We start from the raw sequence: 22285 nt of genomic DNA on the forward strand, positions 1-22285 counted from the left end.
AAGAACTGAAGCAGCTCTGAGGCCAAACACCAGTTTAACCCGTCAGAAACACATTAGTAATTTACATGGAATAATTCCCCTATATGTAAATCTTCCAAATTGAAGTTTCAGTCTCAGTGGAAACATTTCAACTCATTCAAAACCAAAAACAAGTTAGAGTGCATATTACTCCGGTTTTAGCTGCAATTCATTACCTCCCAGTATCTGTCAGAATAGATTTTAAGCTTCTTTTTACTTGTTTTTTTTAACTTGCCGATTGACAAGAGAGTGAAGAAGAAAAAGATTCAGCTGTTTGTGGTTCACTGTTGTTCAAAAACAACCCCGAAAAAATCTCATGTGGACGGAAACTGGTTTCACATGACAAACAGCGTTTTAAAAATAAGAAAGTTTAGTCTAAATCGAACTCTCAGAATTCCCCTTCCTTCCACACCTCCTTCGCTTCTTACTCCGATCCTTTCTTCTTCTTCCTTTTTTTTTTTTTGTTTTGTTCTCACGTTCTTCATGCCCTCCTCTTCCCATCTTGTTTCCACTCCTTCTTTGTGCCCTCCTTCTTTACCACCATCCCGCTTTGTACCATCAGTCCCCTTTTTCTTCTAATGCATTCTTCCCTTCTTCCTTTCTACCATCCATCCCTGTGCGTTCTTTCTCTCCTCCATCCTCTCTACCTGTTGCCTACCTTCATCCCTTCCTCTCACCTTTACCCTCAACCTCATTTCTTTCCTCTTATACTCCCCTTGCTACTTGAAACCCCTTGATCTTTGTGCTTTTGCTTTCCTCTCCGCCCCTTCCTCTCTCTCTCTCTCTCTCTCTCTGCTCGTTGCCCTTCCCTCTCCGTGCCCTCCATCCTTCCCTCCATCCCTCCCTCCCTCTCCCAGTGTCCGAGGTCAGAACCCAGGGGAGCGAGTCTAGTCTAGCACATGTAAAGAGGACCCTGAATAGTCCACAGCGGGGAGTGTTTCGCTGGCCTGGCTGGGATTTTCTAATGAGCTCAGAGAAAGGGAGTGATGGGGGGGAGGGGGGTAGTTATTGGGAGATGCCACATTCCCTGTTACCCACCCACCCCCCCATTTCCCCTGGTTAAAGCAGATTAATTAAAAGCTCACTCGCTCTCTCTTATCAGCGAGAGTCGAGCACGTACTGTAAGCCTCTAGGGAGGGCTCAGCACTCGGGCCGGGTGGGCAGGGACGGGGGGCGGGGAGCCTCCGGGAACGATGCTAATTCCAGCAAGTGGGACGGTTGGGGACGGCTGCTTAGGAATTACTGCCGGTGGTGGTGGTACGTTCATCGCTGATTATCTCCGCGACTGTCTAGGAAGAGATTGTGCACAGAGACAGGCAGTCAGGCGGTCGCCCTGTCACTCAAAGTTTGGTCTCATTTCACATTCACTCTATTTCTTTTTCTTTTTTTTCTCCATCGTTCCCGTCAGTTGCCTGAAGCCAGACTTAGTAATCTTCAACCTGCATTGTGTCAACAGTGAAATCGTATAATAAACAATGTCATAAATATACATAATTGCTATAATGGAGGCCAAGCTGAGCCCTTCAGTGTTAATGTTCAGCTTGTCCTTTATTTATTCTTGCACTGTGTTTTAAACCAGTGTTTTAAACCAGTGTGTGTGTGACCTGGGGGGGAAATGTATTGTATATTTACAGAATGGAAAGATATTTGACAGGGACAAAAAGAAAAAAACAGGCTTCTGGAACAAACAAGACAAGTGACAATGATAATCAACCAAGAACCAAATCAAGAGAACATGTTGAAGCCTGTCTTGGTTCTTGGTGAATGTGATGGGAGATGCGTCTAGAGACCAGTGTGTATTTTCTGTCCGTCTGGCAGCTGACAAATTAAGGAGACACTTTCAGACAATTTCATTACAACCCAGTCCCATCAATAAGCCTCTGGAGTTCTTACAAAGAAAACTTGTTGGAGACCGCCAGGCACTAATGGCATCATATAAAGTCTCACATGACAGTAGCGCTAATACTTCCTGAGACAAGTGCAGCAAAATTGAAGGTTGTCCGTCCGTCAAATGACACAGTAGCAAGATGTATGTGCGACATTTCAAAACTGAAAGACAAACATTTCGCCTCACTAATGGACCAGACTGTTGACAGCAATAAAGACTCACCTGACAGAGCATGAGCTGAAATGATAGAGCAGTGCGGGTGTTTGCGTGGATGAACCATGGCAGAGAAAAAGGGAATGATTGCAGGTACTAATCAAGAAGGTCTCACCAAAATGCACAATGTTATACACAGAAAGAGGCGCTAGCATCAACGCAGATTATCACTGAATTAAAAGAGGTTTTGACCAGGCGGGGAGTTCCAGTCCTCTGAAATGAGGCCAACACGGAAGTAACTTGAAACTGCATTCTATAAAAAGGCCACCAGGGGGCGACCGTTTTGGTGTCAAAAGGACTTCTGTCTCTATACAAGTCAATGGAGAATTCACCAACTTCTCACTTGATTTCTAACCTCAGTAAACGTTTTCAAAATGTGTTTATGGTCTCAATCGCTAGTTTAAAGCCTTCTTCAATGCAGTATGATGTTCATTTGGGACATTTTGGCCTCCCTGATTTTATATGTGACGATAAAGCAGGGTATGCATTAGGGCGTGGCTACGTGGTGATTGACAGGTTGATTGGTTCACAGGTTCAGGAGGGCGCCTCATGCTCCTCCTGATGCCCATATAAGTAGAATCCGTGTTTTTATTTTTCCCGGCATGCACCTGAAATTTTCAAGATGGCGCTGCTTAGATCCAATACTATTGGCCTCCGAGCAGCAGTCCACAAACCAATGGGTGACGTCACGGATGTTACGTCCATTTCTTATATACAGTCTATGGTTTTGACCCATGTTATGTTCCATGTCAGTTTCATCAATATAACACTGTTGTTCTCCGCACTTTGTTAGAAGATGGGAGCTGAACATTCAGTCGTGTTGGTTCTATGGATCGACCAATACTGGATTTGTTCGGGCCGATATTGATATTCCGAATTTTAAAAAATCTGATATTGATATATTGGCTGAGAATCTTAAATATACAGAATATATACATGAACACACTTTTTTTTGCAATGATCCCAGACAAAAAAGCACCAACAAGTTTATTTTTTCAATAATCTTCAGCTTAGTACATATCTTGGCCAAGTTTAAGGGATTCTTACCTAAATGTTTCTGTACTTTTTGTGTTATATTGCCTGATCTATAGTTACCATTTTTAGTTTTTTTCTAACTCAAATATATATATATATATGGGTATTAAGCTCGACTTCTTAGGTCATCACCTCTTCCAGACTGCATGGACCTTTCATTAAATAAAGAATTCATTTTTATTTTATTTTTTTTATTTTAATCATACCAGGATTTAATTGTTGACACAACAGATGAAATGGATTTTATTAATGTTATGAAGCTCTGTATTTCACGGTCGTCCTCTTCGAGTCTTGTAATGTTTGCCTGGCTCGAGGCGGCAAACTTAGGGAGCGAGGAAATGGAAATGAAGGACAAGAAAATGTTGTAAATGAGAATCGAAGCCGAGCAGAAAAACCGACGCAGATGTCCTCGCTGCTGAGGTGAACAATGAAATGTAATATCAACCTCTTCAATCCTCAGAGGGAAAGATTTTTATTGCCTCTTAATGTCTGGAAATGAATATGATTAAGTCCGGCCTTAAGATACAATTCAATATCTGTACGATGAATCCGGTTGTAGACTCACCGTCATGTCGGGTTTTACCTCAGTGTGAATAATTGTCTTCATGTCAGTGATCATGTGACTTCAGGGTTGTTCAGCTTTGCTTGGCCATCATTTAAAATAGGTAGAAGTCAGTCCTCTGTTTATGGTAAATCAACACCTTTAATCATTGATACAACTGATACTAGTCTAGTCTTGTTTTTATATTTTTGGTCACTTTTTGTATACAAACACTCTCCTACATTCAATATTTTCTTTTTATTTCATTTAATTTTGTTTGATTTATGTGTGTGAAAACCCCTTTTTTGTGCTTTAAACTACTCAGTACCAAGATTCAAGAGGCAAGGCAGCTTTATTTATATAGTGCATTTCATACACAATGGCAACTCAATGTGCTTTACATAAAACAAACATTTAACAGTAAGAATTGGAACATAAAAACATGCAATTTGAGAAATAAAAATAAAACCCAGTAATAGTAAAAACGACGAAACATTAAAACATACAATTAACCCACACACACACACACACACACACTAATAATAAAAAACAAAGTACAGAAAAATAGAAAGAGAGAGAAATCAAATACTAGAATAGAGCATTAAATTTAAGGTTGCAGCATAAAATAATGATTTGCTTTAAAATCATTAAAAGGACATAGAGTGTAAAAACATTACTGCAACATGAGATAAGATAAAAAGAAATAAGATACAATCCATGAATTGGTGCCTCTGTGTTTGTAGCCATAAGCAAACTGAAGCTTCCTTTTCCCGATGGACTCAAACTCACCACCACTCTTAGTTAATAGTTGTTTGTTCTGAGCACCAAAGTCATTTTAAAAAGTTGAAAAGTAACAAATAAGTTTAAAATATAACTTTCAATCCAAGGTGCACAGTAGCAAACACAATTACTGCTTTATATATAAACCTCAATAAATAAATGAAGTGTTGGCAACAAAGTGAGATCGTGACCAAAAATGTGTAATATTAAAAGTGAAGTTTGGGATAACGTTGACGGTTTGGTCTCCTCTGTGTTTCAGGTTGCAGCCGTTCATCACCGGACAGGCCAACAAGAAGCTGGCTGTCGAGCAGGTGAGCTGTTCTTCATCTCCGTCACTCACTCACTCGCTCTCTGCTTCGTCTTACCGCTCACTCACTTAAGACAATCGCTCACCCTCCTGCACTTAGCAGATGCACACTACACACACACACACACACACACACACACACAGAGACAGACAGGCATTTACTTAGACAGAAAACTTCACCCTCTCTTTTTTCCTTTCTAACACACTCTTGCACTTATTCACTCACTGTTAGTGAATACTTGAGTGTTATCTTCCTCTACCTCTCTCTCTCTCTCTCTCTCTCTCTCTCTCTCTCTCTCTCTCACACACACACGCACACACACACACACACACACTTTTCCTTTCATTCAGATAGTCCAGTAGCCTTTTATTTATTGCCATGACTGTTATTTACCAGACAGACTATTTTCCAAGTAATCAACAAAAGGTAAACATTTCCAACATTTCCAAAGCCAAAAAAATCAATCACTAGTTGTGACTGAAAATGTGGAAAAACTGTAGTATTTTCTTTGCTTTGTGCAAAAAAATGATATTTGGTCTCAAATAAAAGTGAGAAAAAATTGCAGTTTGAACACCAAACAACAGCAAAAAACAAATTAAGGTTACAGAAAGGCTGGAAACAAGAAGGTTTATTGTTAAAATCAGATAAAATACACATAAAATGACAATCAGATATTATGCCATTCAGCTTATAATTTGGTATCTATCTATTTAATATCTCTGGTTCTAAAGACTGTTGTGGTTACAAATCATTACACAGGACTGATTTATGCTAATATTGGATTCAAAGTGTTTTAACATCCTTTATTTGCCAGATATTAATAATATTTAATTAACTGGATCAGCCAAACATAGACACTTCTGTTGGATTATTGCACTGTTTCCCCGTTAAATTCCCAGTTACACATAGTATGTACATATATATTATGATGATAGATGTGTGGAGTGGAGGAAATTAGAAAAAAAGGCACATCTCCTTTAACCTTTGTGTCGTCCTCCCGGGTCAAATTGACCCCGTCTGTTTTGACTGTTCCTTCCTTCCTCCCTTCTTCTCTCTTTCTTTCCTTCCTCTCTCTTTCCTTTCTTCCTTCCATCTGTCCTTCCTTCCTTCTTTCCTTCCTCCGTCCCCCTTTCTTCCTTCCTTCTGTCCTTCCTTCCTTCCCCCCCTCTTTCTTCCCTTCCCTCCGTCCTTCCTTCCTTTCCTTCCTCCCTTCCTTCTTTCCTTTTCTCCCTTTATTCCTCCCTTCATTCTTTCCTTTACTCCCTTCCTTCCTCCCTCCCTCCTTTCCTTCCTTCTTCCTTCCTTCCTTCCTTCCTTCTTCCTTCCTCCCTTCCTTCCTTCCTCCCTCCCTTCCTTCCTTCCTTCCTTCCTTCCTTCCTTCCTTCCTTCCTTCCTTCCTTCCTCCCTCCCTCCTTTCCTTCATTCTTCCTTCATCCCTTCCTTCATTCCTCCCTCCTTTCCTTCCTTCTTCCTTCCTCCCTCCTTCCTTTCCTTCCTCCCTCCCTTCCTTCCTTCTTCCTCCCTTCCTTCCTTAACTCGAAGACGACACGAAGGTTAAATGCTCTAAGAATTGATGGTGATTCCTGCCGGTAATTGTGATAATTCAGCTTGAAGTTGTGCTATACTTGCGTGTGCGGTGTTAATTTCTATTCCTTGTTGTCAACAGACCTCATATAAAAAAGACCATAATCAACAATGTGTTAGCGTGTCTCTTAATACTTTCCTATCCTGTCTGTGGCTCTCAGCTTCAGCCCACAAGTTCCTACCAGAGACCAAAAAAATCATAAAAATAGTGTATTTTTAAAAAGGTTTTTCTCATTTCCTACAACTGGAGGATATATTGCATTTGTCAGGGACCGTTTTTGGAGATCTTGTGAGTGTTTCCTGGCAGCAGGATGGTGTGTGTGGGACTGAGTCAAAATAAACTAGTGTGTGTGTTCATGGTAGTGTGGTAGTGTGGCTCATTGGTGTGTTTTTAATTCAAAGGGACAACAATAGAGGTCTATGACACAGAGGAATTTTTATAGGATTTGTTGACAATATAAAACACCTCCAGACGTATCTTATGATGCTTTTTGGGTTTTTCTGTTACTTATAGACTAGATTTATAGATTATATCCAGGCGGGGAGTTTCGGTCCTCTGAAATGATGCCAACGCGGAAGTAACTTTAAACTGCATTCTATCAAAAGGCCACCAGGGGGCGACCGTTTTGGTGTCAAAAGGACTTCCGTCTCTATACAAGTCAATGGAGAATTCACCAACTTCTCACTTGATTTCTAACCTCAGTAAACGTTTTCAAAATGTGTTTATGGTCTCAATCGCTAGTTTAAAGCCTTCTTCAATGCAGTATGATGTTCATTTGGGACATTTTGGCCTCCCTGATTTTATATGTGACGATAAAGCAGGGTATGCATTAGGGCGTGGCTACGTGGTGATTGACAGGTTGATTGGTTCACAGGTTCAGGAGGGCGCCTCATGCTCCTCCTGATGCCCATATAAGTAGAATCCGTGGGGTTTTTTTACCCGGCATGCACCGGAAATTTTCAAGATCCGAACCTATTGGCCTCTGAGCAGCAGTTCACAAACCAATGGGTGACGTCACGGATGTTACATCCATTTTATATACAGTCTATGGTTCGTATAGTCCCACAAATGTCCATTTGTTCAGTAGCCTTTGTTGCTAAAGGTGTTCGCCTTGTCCATGCTCTGTTATGGAGACTTCCTTAATAATTGGTCAGAGAGAAAATCATGAGTCCAGTAAACAAATTTAAATCACAAACTAGTATTTTAATATATCTTGTAGAAGATGAGTTCAGCACACAGTACACATAAGGTATCGTACAGAGAAAAAAACAGAACCAAAGTTATAAGAGCATCCCACACTGCTCTGAGACCTCACAGGTGGTGTCTTATCAGTGCCTGAGTGGGAGCCCAGTCCACAGCACTTTCACAAACACTATGAGAGAGATAAACAAGGACATGCAAAGAGTACAGGGTTTCTTTCAAAAGACTGAAATAGATATGAAACTATAATGAATATTATTTATCCACTACAGCTCATATTCTGCATCTAACTTCGGCTTGAAAATGCATAAAAGTAATTGAGAAGTTGACATCTTGATTTTATGTTTAAGTATCATCTGGAGCCAATCAGAACAGAGTGGGCTCATCAGGAAGGGGGCCTTAAAGAGACAGGAGCTAAAACAGCCTGTTTATAGACAGAGGCTGAACTGAAGGGCTGCATAAAGGACCAGTAGAAGATAAATAAGGAGTTTTTAACTGTGAATCATGCAAAGATATTCTAGTAGAGCCCCTGGAAACGTGCATGATATATCCTCTTCATCAGTTTTAAAATACAACCTCTCACCCCTAATAGAAACACAAACCCAGAAGCCTTCCACAAAACCCAATGAAGCAATCTCTCACATATAGAAACACAAACCGTAGAAGCTTTTTTGGCTCCACAAAAACAAAGAAGCTGTTCCTGTAACAGACACCACCTGGAGACAGATTGTATTTCCTCGTCAGTCTCTCCTGCTCGGCCGTTAAAAGCTTAATTAGTCAGATGTCCTGCAGAGCGGACGGGGATGAATAAATCTGGACCCGGGCCGTGTGAGAGGTGAACCTCACTTCTCGTCTTTGTTTGCCCTTCCTTTATTATTACTCCTCCTTCACGCTCAGTCTCCCTCTCGGGGACGTTTCGCTGCTCCTAAAAAACTCTTGACAGTCTTAAAATAAATAAGGCTTTAAACTTGAACATAAAAACGTCTTAAATAGCAGTTTTAGAGGTTTTAGAGGTTTGTTTTACCGCCGTGCAGTGATGAGCTTCTGTTGGCCAGTCGCCGGCTTTTTAGATGAAATAGAACAAGGTTATTGGTCCGATGTGTCCTATCTGCTTTTTGTCCTCGAGTCAAGGGAGGGAGGAAGGAAGGAAAGGGGGAGGGAGGAAGGAACGAAGAAAAGGAGGGAGGAAGGAAGGAAAGGAGGGAGGAAGGAAGGAAGAAAAGGAGGGAGGAAGGAAGAAAGGAGGGAGGAAGGAAGGAAGAAGGAGGGAGGAAGGAAGGAAGGAAGGAAGGAAGGAGGAAGAAAAGGAGGGAGGGAGGAAGGAAGGAAGGAAGGAAGGAAGGAAGAAAGAAAGGAGGGAGGAAGGAAGGAAGAAGGAAGAAAAGGAGGAAGGAAGGAAAGGAGGGAGGAAGGAAGGAAAGGAAGGAGGAAGGAAGGAAGGAAGGGAGGAAAGGAGGGAGGAAGGAAGGAAGGGAGTAGGAAGGAAAGGAGGAAGGAAGGAAAGGCGGGAGGAAGGAAGGAAAGGCGGGAGGAAGGAAGGAAGGAAGAAAAGGAGGGAGGAAGGAAGAAAAGGAGGGAGGAAGGAAGAAAGGAAGGAAAAGAGGAAGGAAGGGAGGAAAGGAAAGAAGGAAGGTAGGAGGGAGGGAGGAAAGAAGGACAGAGGAAAGAAGGTAGGGGGGAGGAACACAAGGAAGGAGGGAAGAAAGGGGGGTAGTAGAAGGAAAGAAGGAAGGGAGGAAAGAGAGAGGAAGGAAAGAAAGAGAGAAGGAGAGAGGGAGGAAGGACAGACAGATGGAAGGAAAGAAGGAAGGGAGGAAAGAGAGAGGAAGGAAAGAAAGAGAGAAGGAGAGAGGGAGGAAGGACAGACAGATGGAAGGGAGGAACAGTCAAAACAGACAGGGTCGATTTGACCCGGGAGGACGACACAAACTTTCACGTCTTTGAACAGTTAATTTCTGGATGTCCTCAGTTTGCCCCGTTTCATGTCACTTCTTCCTCAGCCGCCACTTTTCCCCGCTTTGTTTCTTAATTTGATTTTAAATTGGATCTAAATTCATTCACACGTAGCATTACAGGATCTAAAGAAAAAAAGTCTTTAAATTTTGCCTTTTTTCCCCCCTCTGCCCATATCTCATTTTACACATTTCTAACTGTTCTTTCATCCCTTCCTTGCTTCACACCACTGGCTTCCTGAGTTAGTTTTCACCACTTTTCTCCTTTTTTAATGTTCCTCCTCCATCATCTCATTGAGCGGCTAAGTGGCAGGAGTTATTTTTGGGTCTCGAGGGTGTGTTGAAGACAAAGTGTCGTTCATTTTCTACTTGGACGGTGTTTGGTGAAACATAAAACTGTCCAGATTGAATCATTAGAACAACAGATTTGTGTTATGCTGGTATCGGACCATAAAATGCCAGAACCAAAAAAAGGCATAGTGGCAAAAACTGAACGCAGCAACTGTATGTGTCATCATCTTTTGTTTATATCTCGCCTTGTTTGGAGGCATCAACAACATTTCCTTAAAACATAGAGAAGCAAAAATGATGCTGATGTATCTCCATAGATGGTAAAATCATAAGGGACATAGTCATCCTAATGTCACCCATTGGTTTGTGGACTCAAGTTTTGAAGTGTTGACTTTTTTGGGATTTTTGGAGCCAGACATGATCACATTTGGACAAAAGTGTGGCACTGACCTTAATGCTAGCTGCTAGCAGGAAAAATAAAAACACGGATTCTACTTATATGGGCATCAGGAGGAGCATGAGGCGCCCTCCTGAACCTGTGAACCAATCAACCTGTCAATCATGACGTAGCCACGCCCTAATGCATACCCTGCTTTATCGTCACATATAAAATCAGGGAGGCCAAAATGTCCCAAATGAACATCATACTGCATTGAAGAAGGCTTTAAACTAGCGATTGAGACCATAAACACATTTTGAAAACGTTTACTGAGGTTAGAAATCAAGTGAGAAGTTGGTGAATTCTCCATTGACTTGTATAGAGACGGAAGTCCTTTTGACACCAAAACGGTCGCCCCCTGGTGGCCTTTTGATAGAATGCAGTTTTAAGTTACTTCCGCGTTGGCCTCATTTCAGAGGACCGGAGCTCCCCGCCTGGATAGAACTAATGCTAATTTTCACCAGTGAAAAAGGGGCTTAAAACCATCAAAACAAAACATATTTACTTAAAAAATGGAACATCTGGCTCCTTACAGGGTCTTTAATTATAACCAAAATCTGAACAAGATGTTTTTTTAGGTGACCAAACTTTTACAATTAACTTTCTTGACCTTAAAACACAGTGAAATAGCCACAGCTACAACTAAGCCTGTACACTGTGAAACAGGGTTTATACCAACGCTACGTTTCCTAACTAATCGCTGTGGTAGCAACAGCCTAAAACCTGCTTTACCGTCAAATTTTAAATTACTAAATTACTAATATGGGACCATAATTCACAAATTAAACATCATGCTGTATTGAAGCAGACTTAAAACTAGCAATTGAGACCATAAACTCATAAGGAAACTCTTTACTGAGGTCATAAATCCAGTGAGAAGAGAGGCCATTTTCTCACAGACTTCCATAAAACCGAACTTCTATTTGGAGCCAGTGGATTCGCCCCCTGCTGGCCAGTAGAGAGAATGCAGGTTTAAGGCACTTCTGCATTGGATTCACTTTTTCAGACCCAGAACTAACCGCTGTGTCCATCACACAAGTCATGACAGATAGCAAACTATGATTGGTTGAGGTCCAGCATGTCGTCTGCCATGTCTCTAAGTCAAGTCACAATCGTCTAATAATGCAGCGTCTTTACTAAAAGGCAAAAATACAACAGAAGCATTAATTTCAGCTGCAGTAGTCGCTGAGGCTCATTGGTATTGTAGTATATAGAAGATTGTTTGAATAGGAATATAAAACATGCAGCATTTGGGGCACAAAACGTGCAAGAAATGTGTTATTTTAGTGTTCAAATTGCCAGTTTATGATACAAAATATTGATTAAAGTGTCGATATTACCAAAAAACCAAACCTCTAGTACTTGATCATTTATAGACAGAGGATTTTGGAGATGAGCAGATTGTTTTTTGACTGACTAGACGACATATTCTTCGTCATTCTTGCCTCCTCTTGCAGGTTGTTGGAGCAGGAAAAGTCTATTATCTTAAAGTAATGAGAAGATAGTAGAGTTGAGTTTAAAAGTAACTGTGCTCGATTTGGACAGATATGAGTGCTTCATAGCAGGGAGCCGGCACAGATTTGGAGCCATTTATCATGGAGGGAAAACTTAATAGAAAAAAGTTTAAAATAATTAAAGTTGATGACCAGAGACTGAGAGACTCCTCGGTTTCCACATCGAGAAACTTTTACAATATGAATAAAAAAGTTAAGTTTTCTTTTATGAGTTTTTTTACAGGGAGATTTTTTTTACTTTTACAGTTAAAGTTTCCCCTCTATATTCTTTCACATCTTTCTCCTGTTATCCTTCTTTTTTTAAAACCCTCCACTCTTTATTTCTTTCTTTCTTTCATCATCATTTCACTTTATCCTTTCGTTCCCTCGAGTCCTTCCAATCTCTTCCTGCTTCCTCTCCTCCGTCTGTCCTCCCTATCCTTTCTCCCTCGCTCTGATACCGTCCTCTCTCTCTCTCTCTTTTTCCCCGTCACTCTCTCTTTATATTTCCTCTCCTTCCTCCACATTCCTCCCCATCCCTCCATCCCCTCCTCCTCCTCCTCTTCAGTCTTTGTCTCCCTCTCCATCATGTGCTGTTGGCAGCTCTGAATGGGAGAGCTCGGGGAGCTCAAGCTCTGTCAACCAGGGAGAAAACATTGCCACGAGGGGCCGGGTCAACAAGGCTTGTTACTTAGCAACCCCCTCACCTCCCCTTGGGAACTGGATGCAAACGGCCGTCGCCATTGGCTGAGGCTGCTCCCCGCTCGCAGCTCATGTTATGTAATGTTGCCGTTTCACTGCAGTGACAGGAGCAGATTGAAAAGAGATGTTTGTGCTCTCCGTTTTTTTCTTCTTCACCCTCTTCAGTGACCCAGCAATTAGTTTGTACATTTTTCAAAAGAAGCAGAGGGAGGAAATGATCAGTCTAGATAGAGAGGGAGTAACAACTTGATTTCTGCCAATTGAAACTAGCCCAGCTGTTGTCCGCTGCCCTTTTTACCCCCCCTTCCTCTTGCTCCTTGAACTACATTTTTAGACTCAGACTCGGGCTGGTGGAGGCAGACAAGACAGCAGCGAAGTTTTTAGAGATGTGGGGATTTTCGAAGAGGCTTAGAAATCAGAAAAAAAAGGGGGGAGATGAGGTCACGGGAGGAGAGGGGCTTTGAACTGCATACAGTCTCTCAGCCGTCGCTGCTATAGTCTGCTTATGCAAGCGATAGTCTTGGCAATTGATGGCCGAGTCTATTTGAAGTTTTGGTTCCCAGAGAAACTAGTGTGCGAGGCCAGCAGTAAACCGCGTGACGTGCAGCGCTTTCTTTTTTTTTTCGTCCTGTAAAGACGCAGCGAACTCCTCGTTCACCCCGTTAAACCAGAAAGTTACTGAGACAGAATGAGCTCCTACAGTTTGGTGATTTTACTGTCTGTGTCTTTAACCTTCGTGTCGTCCTCCCAGGTCAAATTGACCCCGTCTGTTTTGACTGTTCCTTCTTTCCTCCCTTCCTTCCTCCCTCCTTCTCTCTTTCTTTCCTTCCTCTCTCTTTCCTCCCGTCCTTCTTTCCTTCCTCCCTTCCCCGTCCTTCTTTCCTTCCTTCCTCCCTTCCTCTATTCCTTTCTCCCTCCCTCCTTTCCTTCCTTCTTCCTCCCTCCCTCCTTTCTTTCCTTCTTCCTCCCTTCCTCCCTCCTTTCCTTCCATCTTCCTTCCTCCCTCCTTTCCTTCCATCTTCCTTCCTCCCTCCTTTCCTTCCTTCTTCCTCCCTTCCTTCCACCTTTCTTTCCTTCTTCCTCCATCCTTTCCTTCCATCTTCCTTCCTTCCTCCTTTCTTTCCTTCTTCCTCCCTCATTCCCTTCCGTCTTTCCTTCCTTCTTCCCTTCCTCCTTCCTTTCCTTCCATCTTCCTCCATCCTTTCCTTCCGTCTTTCTTCCTTCCTTTCTTCTTCCCTCCTTCTCTTCCTTCTTTCATTCATCCCTCCGTCCTTTCCTCCCTTCCTTCCTCCCTCTTTTCTTTCCTTCTTCCTCCCTTCCTTGACTCGAGGACAACAGGAGGGTTAAAACCACACATTGAAATAAAGAAGCTTGTTCAAACACACACTGAGGAAGCTAGTTTTAATCATTCATATCAACGTGTTGAAGATATTGAAGAAACTTAAAGGTCTTCTAATATGTACACAGTGGCATTTCTTATCAAATTCAACTTAATTGACCTTATAAAAGGCCATCCACACTAAGAACCATACTTATAAGGTCCTGTCTCTCAGCTGCTGGTTCCAGCTGTTTCTGCAGCTAATGAAAATAAATATAGATGAGTTGTTACTGCTGTTTGTTGTACAGAGAAATAAAAAGAAAAGCAGAAGGGTTCATAGTCTGCTGCTGATTCAGTATGTTGATCAGAAGTATTTCAGACACTATAGTTGCTGTGATGTTTCAGTATTTACAGACCAAACTGATCCACAGCAGCTCATGTTGAAGCACGATGTGTAAAAGTACACCGCTGTGGCTTTAACACACAGTATGAGCTCAGATCTAACAGTCTAAAGTCTAAAAGATTCACTGACTTTGTTGTTTTTTTAACATTATAACAAGGAATAAGCTTGTTTGTATAATAAAGAGAGACAAACCTCTCTAAAGGAATCACTTCCTGGTGTTATTCTGCTCCAATCTGTGCTGAGAGAGGAGCAAAGCTGCATGAAAATACATAAATATGAATAAATAAAGTCATAATTAAGTTGATATTTGCAGCTTTGGAAGTGTTACTGTAAATGTCAGGCTGCTGGTGTATAGGAAGGATTCTGATTGGCTGTCAGGCTGCTGTATGGTTTATAGTAAGGATTCTGATTGGCTGTCAGGCTGCTGTATGGTTTATAGGAAGGATTCTGATTGGCTGTCGGGCTGCTGTACGGTTTATAGGAATGATTCTGATTGGCTGTCAGGCTGCTATATGGTTTATAGGAAGGATTCTGATTGGCTGTCAGGCTGCTGTTTGGTTTATAGGAAGGATTCTGATTGGCTGTCAGGCTGCTGTATGGTTTATAGGAAGAATTCTGATTGGCTGTCAGGCTGCTGTATGGTTTATAGGAAGGATTCTGATTGGCTGTCAGGCTGCTGGATGGTTTATAGGAAGGATTCTGATTGGCTGTCAGGCTGCTGTATGGTTTATAGGAAGAATTCTGATTGGCTGTCAGGCTGCTGTATGGTTTATAGGAAGGATTCTGATTGGCTGTCAGGCTGCTGGATGGTTTATAGGAAGGATTCTGATTGGCTGTCAGGCTGCTATATTGTTTATAGGAAGGATTCTGATTGGCTGTCAGGCTGCTGTATGGTTTATAGGAAGGATTCTGATTGGCTGTCAGGCTGCTGGATGGTTTATAGGAAGGATTCTGATTGGCTGTCAGGCTGCTGTATTCTGATTGGCTGTCGGGCTGCTGTTTGGTTTATAGGAAGGATTCTGATTGGCTGTTCCTCTGAAAGTGATCCAACGATATCGTTCAACACTGTTGATGTCATTATAGTTGTGGTGTGGACTCCTCCATTCACTTCAGTTAGAACAATTTTTAAAACTATATAGTTATAGTTCTTGGTGTCGACGGGCCTTAATCAGAAACAGACTCTTCGCATCAGGATTCTTCACTGATTCACTGGATCCAAACAAGTCAAATTGTTTTGAAATTGATGCAAATATGACAACTTATCTCAGTATCTTGCCTCAAGTTTTTGTCCTTTTTTCCTCTCGTCTCAGTTCCTTCATTAAACAGGAGTCGTACAGTTTTGGGATGAGTGTGAATTTTTACCTTTAAAATTCACTTTTGTTTTAATTGGTATTGTAGATTGATTTCATACCAACATGATTATTGAGCCCTTTTGTTTGCTTGTGTTTTGTGTTGTAGTGATTAGCGTAATGTTAATCGATCTGAGCCGTTAACGATGTTCATCATGTCAGAGAAGAAAGCAGCGATATCAATAACTAACAGAAAAGTGCAGCTTATGATTCAAATGATCAGGAAACAAAAAAAACAATAAAGCAGAGTTACAGTCTCAGTAACTTTATGTGTGAATGTGATGAATAGTTTTGTGTAATTTACATTTTCTGGACGTCAAACCAATATAAATAACAACTGAACAGGCTGAATAATAATAAAATACTTTATTTATATAGCACTTTTAAAACAATGATACACAGTGCTTTCCATAAAATCAAGTAAATCACAGACGGAGCTAAATTGATAGTTCTGGTAAAAGTACAAGATCATAAAACAGTAAAACCAACAATAGTCAAAACCATGAAATAAAGATAAAATATAGAATATGAGCATCAGTCCTGACTATAGAGACAAACCTAATGATTATATATTCATGCTAATCATTTTTACTGTAATATAAAACCAAAAATGAAGCAAATTCTCACATTTGAGGACCTACAACTCTCAATCAATCAATCAATCAATCAATAATCAATCTTTATTTCTATAGCACCAAATCATAACAAAAGTCTTCTCAAGGTACTTTACACATAGATCAGGTCTAAACCGTTCACTTTAAATATAAAACAAAGAAATGGATAAAAAGAAAGAAAAGAGAGAACATTTTACATGATGGAAACAAAAGTAGTGGTGGTGGTGCAGTAAAATACAGTTAAGTTGATGTGTCGGCTATGTCTGCGCTAAAGATAAGCTAACATTATGATTGTTGTCTTCTTTTCATTATGGATGATATTACACCGATCATTTTAATTCCAAATTGTAACCAGGCGGTGAGCTCTGGTCCTCTGAAATGAGGCCAACGCGGAAGTAACTTAAAACTGCATTCTATCAAAAGGCCACCAGGGGGCGACCGTTTTGGTGTCAAAAGGACTTCCGTCTCTATACAAGTCAATGGAGAATTCACCAACTTCTCACTTGATTTCTAACCTCAGTAAACGTTTTCAAAATGTGTTTATGGTCTCAATCGCTAGTTTAAAGCCTTCTTCAATGCAGTATGATGTTCATTTGGGACATTTTGGCCTCCCTGATTTTATATGTGACGATAAAGCAGGGTATGCATTAGGGCGTGGCTACGTGGTGATTGACAGGTTGATTGGTTCACAGGTTCAGGAGGGCGCCTCATGCTCCTCCTGATGCCCATATAAGTAGAATCCATGTTTTTATTTTTCCCAGCATGCACCGGAAATGTTCAAGATGGCGCTGCTCAGATCCAAAACTATTGGCCTCCGAGCAGCAGTCCACAAACCAATGGGTGACGTCACAGATGTTACGTCCATTTTATATATACAGTCTATGATTGTAACTTGAAACAATGTAGAAAAAGAAAAATGTCAATATCTAACAGTATTTTCTATGTTTCTAAGTAATGAACTAAAACTTAGTTAATCTCTTCTGCTTTCTTTGTTTCAGAGCTGAAATTTGGCCTTTAGTCTATATTTGATGGTTTGTTTAGAACATTTATTGACTAGTAAAATTTCCCCCACATGCTTTTTGGGTGTGTCATCACCATTCATACCTACAGTATACAACCCGTAGTTTAATTACTAAAGCTATAACTATAACTACATATACTGTATAACCTTTTAATTTTGCTCTGAATGAACCACAATGATGCATTTCACTTAAAAATGTACCAAACTTTCCTTCTTGGGTTTCAGCTCCAGTCTTTCAGTTAATATTATTCTGCCAGTAGCTTCATGCATGAATAACTGCAGGCTATCAAATATCACCGTCCTCACACCAATAATAAAAAAACTCTTCTCTGAGGGTTTTGGTTCAGGTTGTGTTCTCACTCTTTAACGAGACTTGTTTCTCTCTCGTTAGACAAAGTCGGCTGAAGGTGTAAATAAATACTCTGGAGTATATCTGCTTCCTAACATGCAACCCTGTTACTGTTTGCACTGCAATATTATCTCTGTATATATATGAGCTGTAGCATATAATCTCTCTCACACACACACACACACACACACACACACACACACACACACACACACACACACACACACACTCACACACATCATTCTTGTCTCCTCTCGTAGACCTTTCATCCCGACCCATTTAACAGCTCTCACCTCCTAATTAGTCTGGAGTACTGTGTTTATGCTGTTATGTTTCTCTCTCTTTTTTCTTTTTTTCTTTTTTCTTTTTTTTTAAAGTCATTATTTTTTCTTTATTTTCTTCGCATTACCGCCTCTGTTCAGCGGAGCTTAATGAGGCGTCCAGCTCTTGTGATGGTAGGAGGTGAAAGTCAGCAGGGAGCCAACGAGAGGAGAAGAAAGGGGACAAGAGAGGAGGGGGGAGCTGATTTTGATAATTGATTTTCTTATTGTGTAATTGTTGAGTGATGAAGGGGAAAAAACAGGAGGAAGAAACTGCAGAAAATGAGGAAAGTAAGGAGGAAATGTGGGTCGAATAAAACATTTTTAAAAAATTGATATTTTATGGTTCGCCAAAATGGCTCAATAGCGCCCCCTAACGAATATAAAAATATGAAAGATTGACGTACTTGCACGAAATTCGGAATATATATGTATCATGTCCAGACGCACAAAAAAGTCTATGGGACCCATGACGTCACTCCAACAGGAAGTCGGCCATTTTGAAAAATATGTGCGATTTTGGCGATTTCCATGCCTCGTACTTTTACGAACTTGTCCGAGAGATTTAATCCGACCGACTTCAAATTCACTCAGAAACATCTTGAGACATTGGAGATGAAAAGTTATCAAAAACGTTTTAATTAGGGATTCGGTTTGGGCGTGGCGACGCCGACAATGAGGCGTCCAGCTCTTGTGATGGTAGGAGGTGAAAGTCAGCAGGGAGCCAACGAGAGGAGAAGAAAGGGGACAAGAGAGGAGGGGGGAGCTGATTTTGATAATTGATTTTCTTATTGTGTAATTGTTGAGTGATGAAGGGGAAAAAACAGGAGGAAGAAACTGCAGAAAATGAGGAAAGTAAGGAGGAAATGTGGGTCGAATAAAACATTTTTAAAAAATTGATATTTTATGGTTCGCCAAAATGGCTCAATAGCGCCCCCTAACGAATATAAAAATATGAAAGATTGACGTACTTGCACGAAATTCGGAATATATATGTATCATGTCCAGACGCACAAAAAAGTCTATGGGACCCATGACGTCACTCGAACAGGAAGTCGGCCATTTTAAAAAAATATGTGCGATTTTGGCGATTTCCATGCCTCGTATTTTAACGAACTTGTCCTAGAGATTTAATCCGACCGACTTCAAATTCACTCAGAAACATCTTGAGACATTGGAGGTGAAAAGTTATCAAAAACGTTCTGATTAGGGATTCGGTTTGGGCGTGGCGATGCTGACAATGAGGTGTCCAGCTCTTGTGATGGTAGGAGGTGAAAGTCAGCAGGGAGCCAACGAGAGGAAAAGAAAGGGACAAGAGAGAGAGAGAGGAGGGGAGAGGAGGGGGGGGGGGCTGATTTTGATAATTGATTTTTTCTTATTGCGTAATTGTTGAGTGATGAGGAGGAGAAAATAGGAGGAAGAAACTGCAGAAAAAGTGGAAAGTGAGGAGGAAATGTGGGTCGAATCAAACATAAACATTACATTTAGAAGGATGGAGGAGGAGGAAGTGAAAGGCAAATTGAAGGGTAAGGATGGCAGGAGGAAAAGGAAAAGCCCCCCCCCCCCCTTCCTCCCCCCCCAGCAGGGACTCCAACAGGCTGTTGCCGAGGAGAACAGAAATATCTCTCCGTCACACTGCGGACTCTCCACCTGCTTCTCTCCTCCACATTTATAATTAGCTCTGCCTGAAAGGAGGAAAGTGATAAAGTGCTCGTTTTCTTCTTCTCTCAAATCCTGCAGAAGAAGATGAAGATGATGATGATGATGGTTTCCGATGGTATAAAAGGAAAAAAAGGAATCACTTTATTAAAAAACAAATGAGATGCTTCTGATATTAGTAGTTTTAGCACGAGGCAGGTGAGAGAAGAAAGAAGGGAAAACAGATCCTCCTCCTCTTCCTCCTCATCCTCCTCTTCCTCCTCCCTGGTGTAATAGTTTGTTTTCCTTCTGATATCTGCACCGTTCATCGTTACGTACAAATATATAAAGTTCAGATTGAAGTGGTTTCTCCTTCAGAATGAGATCACATGGTTTTTATTCCACAGGGAAATTTTCAGTATTAAAAAACTCACATCGTCTCCACGGTAACGTTTATGGACAAAGACACAACTTGTGTTTTGATATTCACAACAGAGTCATACAGAGGAGTGAAGAGGAATATTTATTGATAATATTATAGGTTGTTTATTTTAAAGCAGAGCTGCAGTATCGATTGATCTGCTGATTTTATTTTTTCTGGTTGGTCAACAGATAAACAAAATAAGATGCATGTTCATAAGTGAACTTTAGAGCCGCTGCTAGCTGCTTTAAGTCTCCGTGCTAAGCTAATAGCTCATTGGTCTAGATTTGGGGCATCAAACCTCTCATGTTGAAGCTGTGATTGCATATATACTGAACTATTATCTGTAGTTCATGTATCTTTATATGGAAAATGTGCTCTAATATAAAAACATCATGTGATACTAGCAGGTTAAATGTTTTCCACTGCTCTGACGTCTCTGACCTCTGCTGCTCACTTTACTTCCTGTTTCAGGCAGCTCCATTTTTTATTGTCCCAGCATGCTTTGGAAAGACTGTCATGGTTACAGATTCACCTGCAGTTGCCTCTGGCGGGGGCGGGACGGGACGAGGGGGGGGGGATGAAAAGTCGTCAGTCGTGCGTCAGAGTCATTTGACAGCTCGACTGAGAAAAATGCAAACAGGGTGAAATGCAAAAAAAAAAAAAAAGGGGACACTCTAATTACATTTTTGCCCCCTCGCTCACCCTCAACCTCTTTCACTTTTAATTTCACAGCTTTTTTATGAACTTTGAGGGGGTATTCATGCCCTCGGGGCTCTGGGTAATGTCTGACCCTTCTGTACGATGTGTAAACTCTGCAGATATGTAAAAAAAAAAGAAGCAGAATCCTGAATTAGACAATAATAATAATGTAAAATAATAAAAGGCTGCGGTCACGCTCTGATGCTGTATTTAGTCATGATGAAACATGCCTACTGCTTTCCCTCCAGCACACACACACACACACACATATACACACATATACGCACACACACACACACACAGACACACAGACACACACACACACACACACACACACAGAGACACAGACACACACACACACACACACACACACACACACACACACACACACACACACACTGACGGTGGTTACTACACTGTTTATTATTTTTATCACACCAGATCAGATCTAGTTTAGATTTCCCCGGAGAGGAAACTCGTGTGTCACGCAGAGGAAAATATTAAAAATAGTGAACGATACACATCTGCTCCGCTCCGCTCTGTTCTCAACCAACAACAATATCTCCTGTCTTTTTTATTTTTTCTACAGCCTGCCACTGCCAACACCACCGCCACCACTAACCCCCTGCCGGTGCCCGTCGGAGCCCCCGCCAGCAGCGTGTTGGTCGAGAGCGGCCCGGTCGTGTACGATGACGTCGCCGTGGAAGAGGAAGAGGAGGAGGAGGACGAGGCTTGTGTCAGTGCCATGGAGCTGATGGGAGCTCAAGGTGAGGTGTTTTCTTTAAGTTACAGCGTCTGTGTCCTTAAATCACTTCCTGTTTACTACACAGTGCTCAACATTTACCCTCCACTGGTTTATTTGAATGTGATTAAACAAGGAAACATCTCAGGGATTTCATAATGATATTAGGTGTTGATTTAAATATGGTGAACAAGTCAGAATTGTATATTTTACTGTTTGTTTTCCATCTTATATCTTATACATTCATGCTTTTTATTTCCTTCATCTTCATTTATGCTCTACGCTCTTTTTATGTGAAGCACTGAACACTGAAGTGTAATTAATTACTTTCTGTTGTAAAACACTTAAAGCCTCATTTATTGTATTAAAGGTGTTAAACAGATAAATATGTTATTGTGATGCTGCCATGGATTTGAGTGCTCTATTATATAGTTGAGATATTTACACACTTAACCCTCCTTTTATCCTCTGGAAGGAAGGAAGGAAGGAAGGAAGGAAGGAAGGAAGGAAGGAAGGAAGGAAGGAAGGAAAGAAGGAAAGAAAGGAGTAAGGAGGGAGGGAGGGAGGAAGGAAGTAAGGATAGAAGGAAGGGAGGGAGGAAGGAAGGAAAGGAGTAAGGAAGGAGGGAAAGAGGAAGGAAGTAAGGTGAGGAGGAATGGAGGAAGGAAGGAAAGAAGGAAGGAAGCAATGAGGAAGGAAGGAAGGAAAGAAGGAAGGAAGCAATGAGGAAGGAAGGAAGAACGGATGGAAAGGAGGGAGGAAAAGAATAAGGAAGTAAGGAGAGAAGGGAAGGAGGAAGGAAGGAAGGACAGGAGGAAGGAAAGGAAGGAAGGAAAGGAGTAAGGAGGGAGGAAAAGAAGAAGGAATTAAGAAGAGGAGGAAGAAAGAGGGAGGAAGGAAGGAGGGAGGAAAAGAAGAAGGAAGTAAGGAGAGGAGGAAGGAAGGAAGGATGGAAGTGAGGAA

The 22285-nt window shown here is 41.3% G+C and overlaps 1 protein-coding gene across 1 annotated transcript in view; it reads left to right on the forward strand.

The window, feature by feature from the left end:
* The window catches only part of LOC134001234 (transcription factor IIIB 90 kDa subunit-like), a 153935-nt gene that overhangs the window by 126463 nt on the left and 5187 nt on the right, over nucleotides 1–22285 (forward strand). Inside the window, exons 14-15 of the mRNA XM_062440802.1 lie at nucleotides 4735–4786; nucleotides 21170–21347. Coding sequence (XP_062296786.1) covers nucleotides 4735–4786; nucleotides 21170–21347 — 230 coding nt within the window. The remainder of the gene's footprint in view (nucleotides 1–4734; nucleotides 4787–21169; nucleotides 21348–22285) is intronic.

The sequence above is a fragment of the Scomber scombrus genome, chromosome 19 (genome assembly GCF_963691925.1).
Source record: "Scomber scombrus chromosome 19, fScoSco1.1, whole genome shotgun sequence".
NCBI classification, from domain to species: Eukaryota; Metazoa; Chordata; class Actinopteri; order Scombriformes; family Scombridae; genus Scomber; species Scomber scombrus.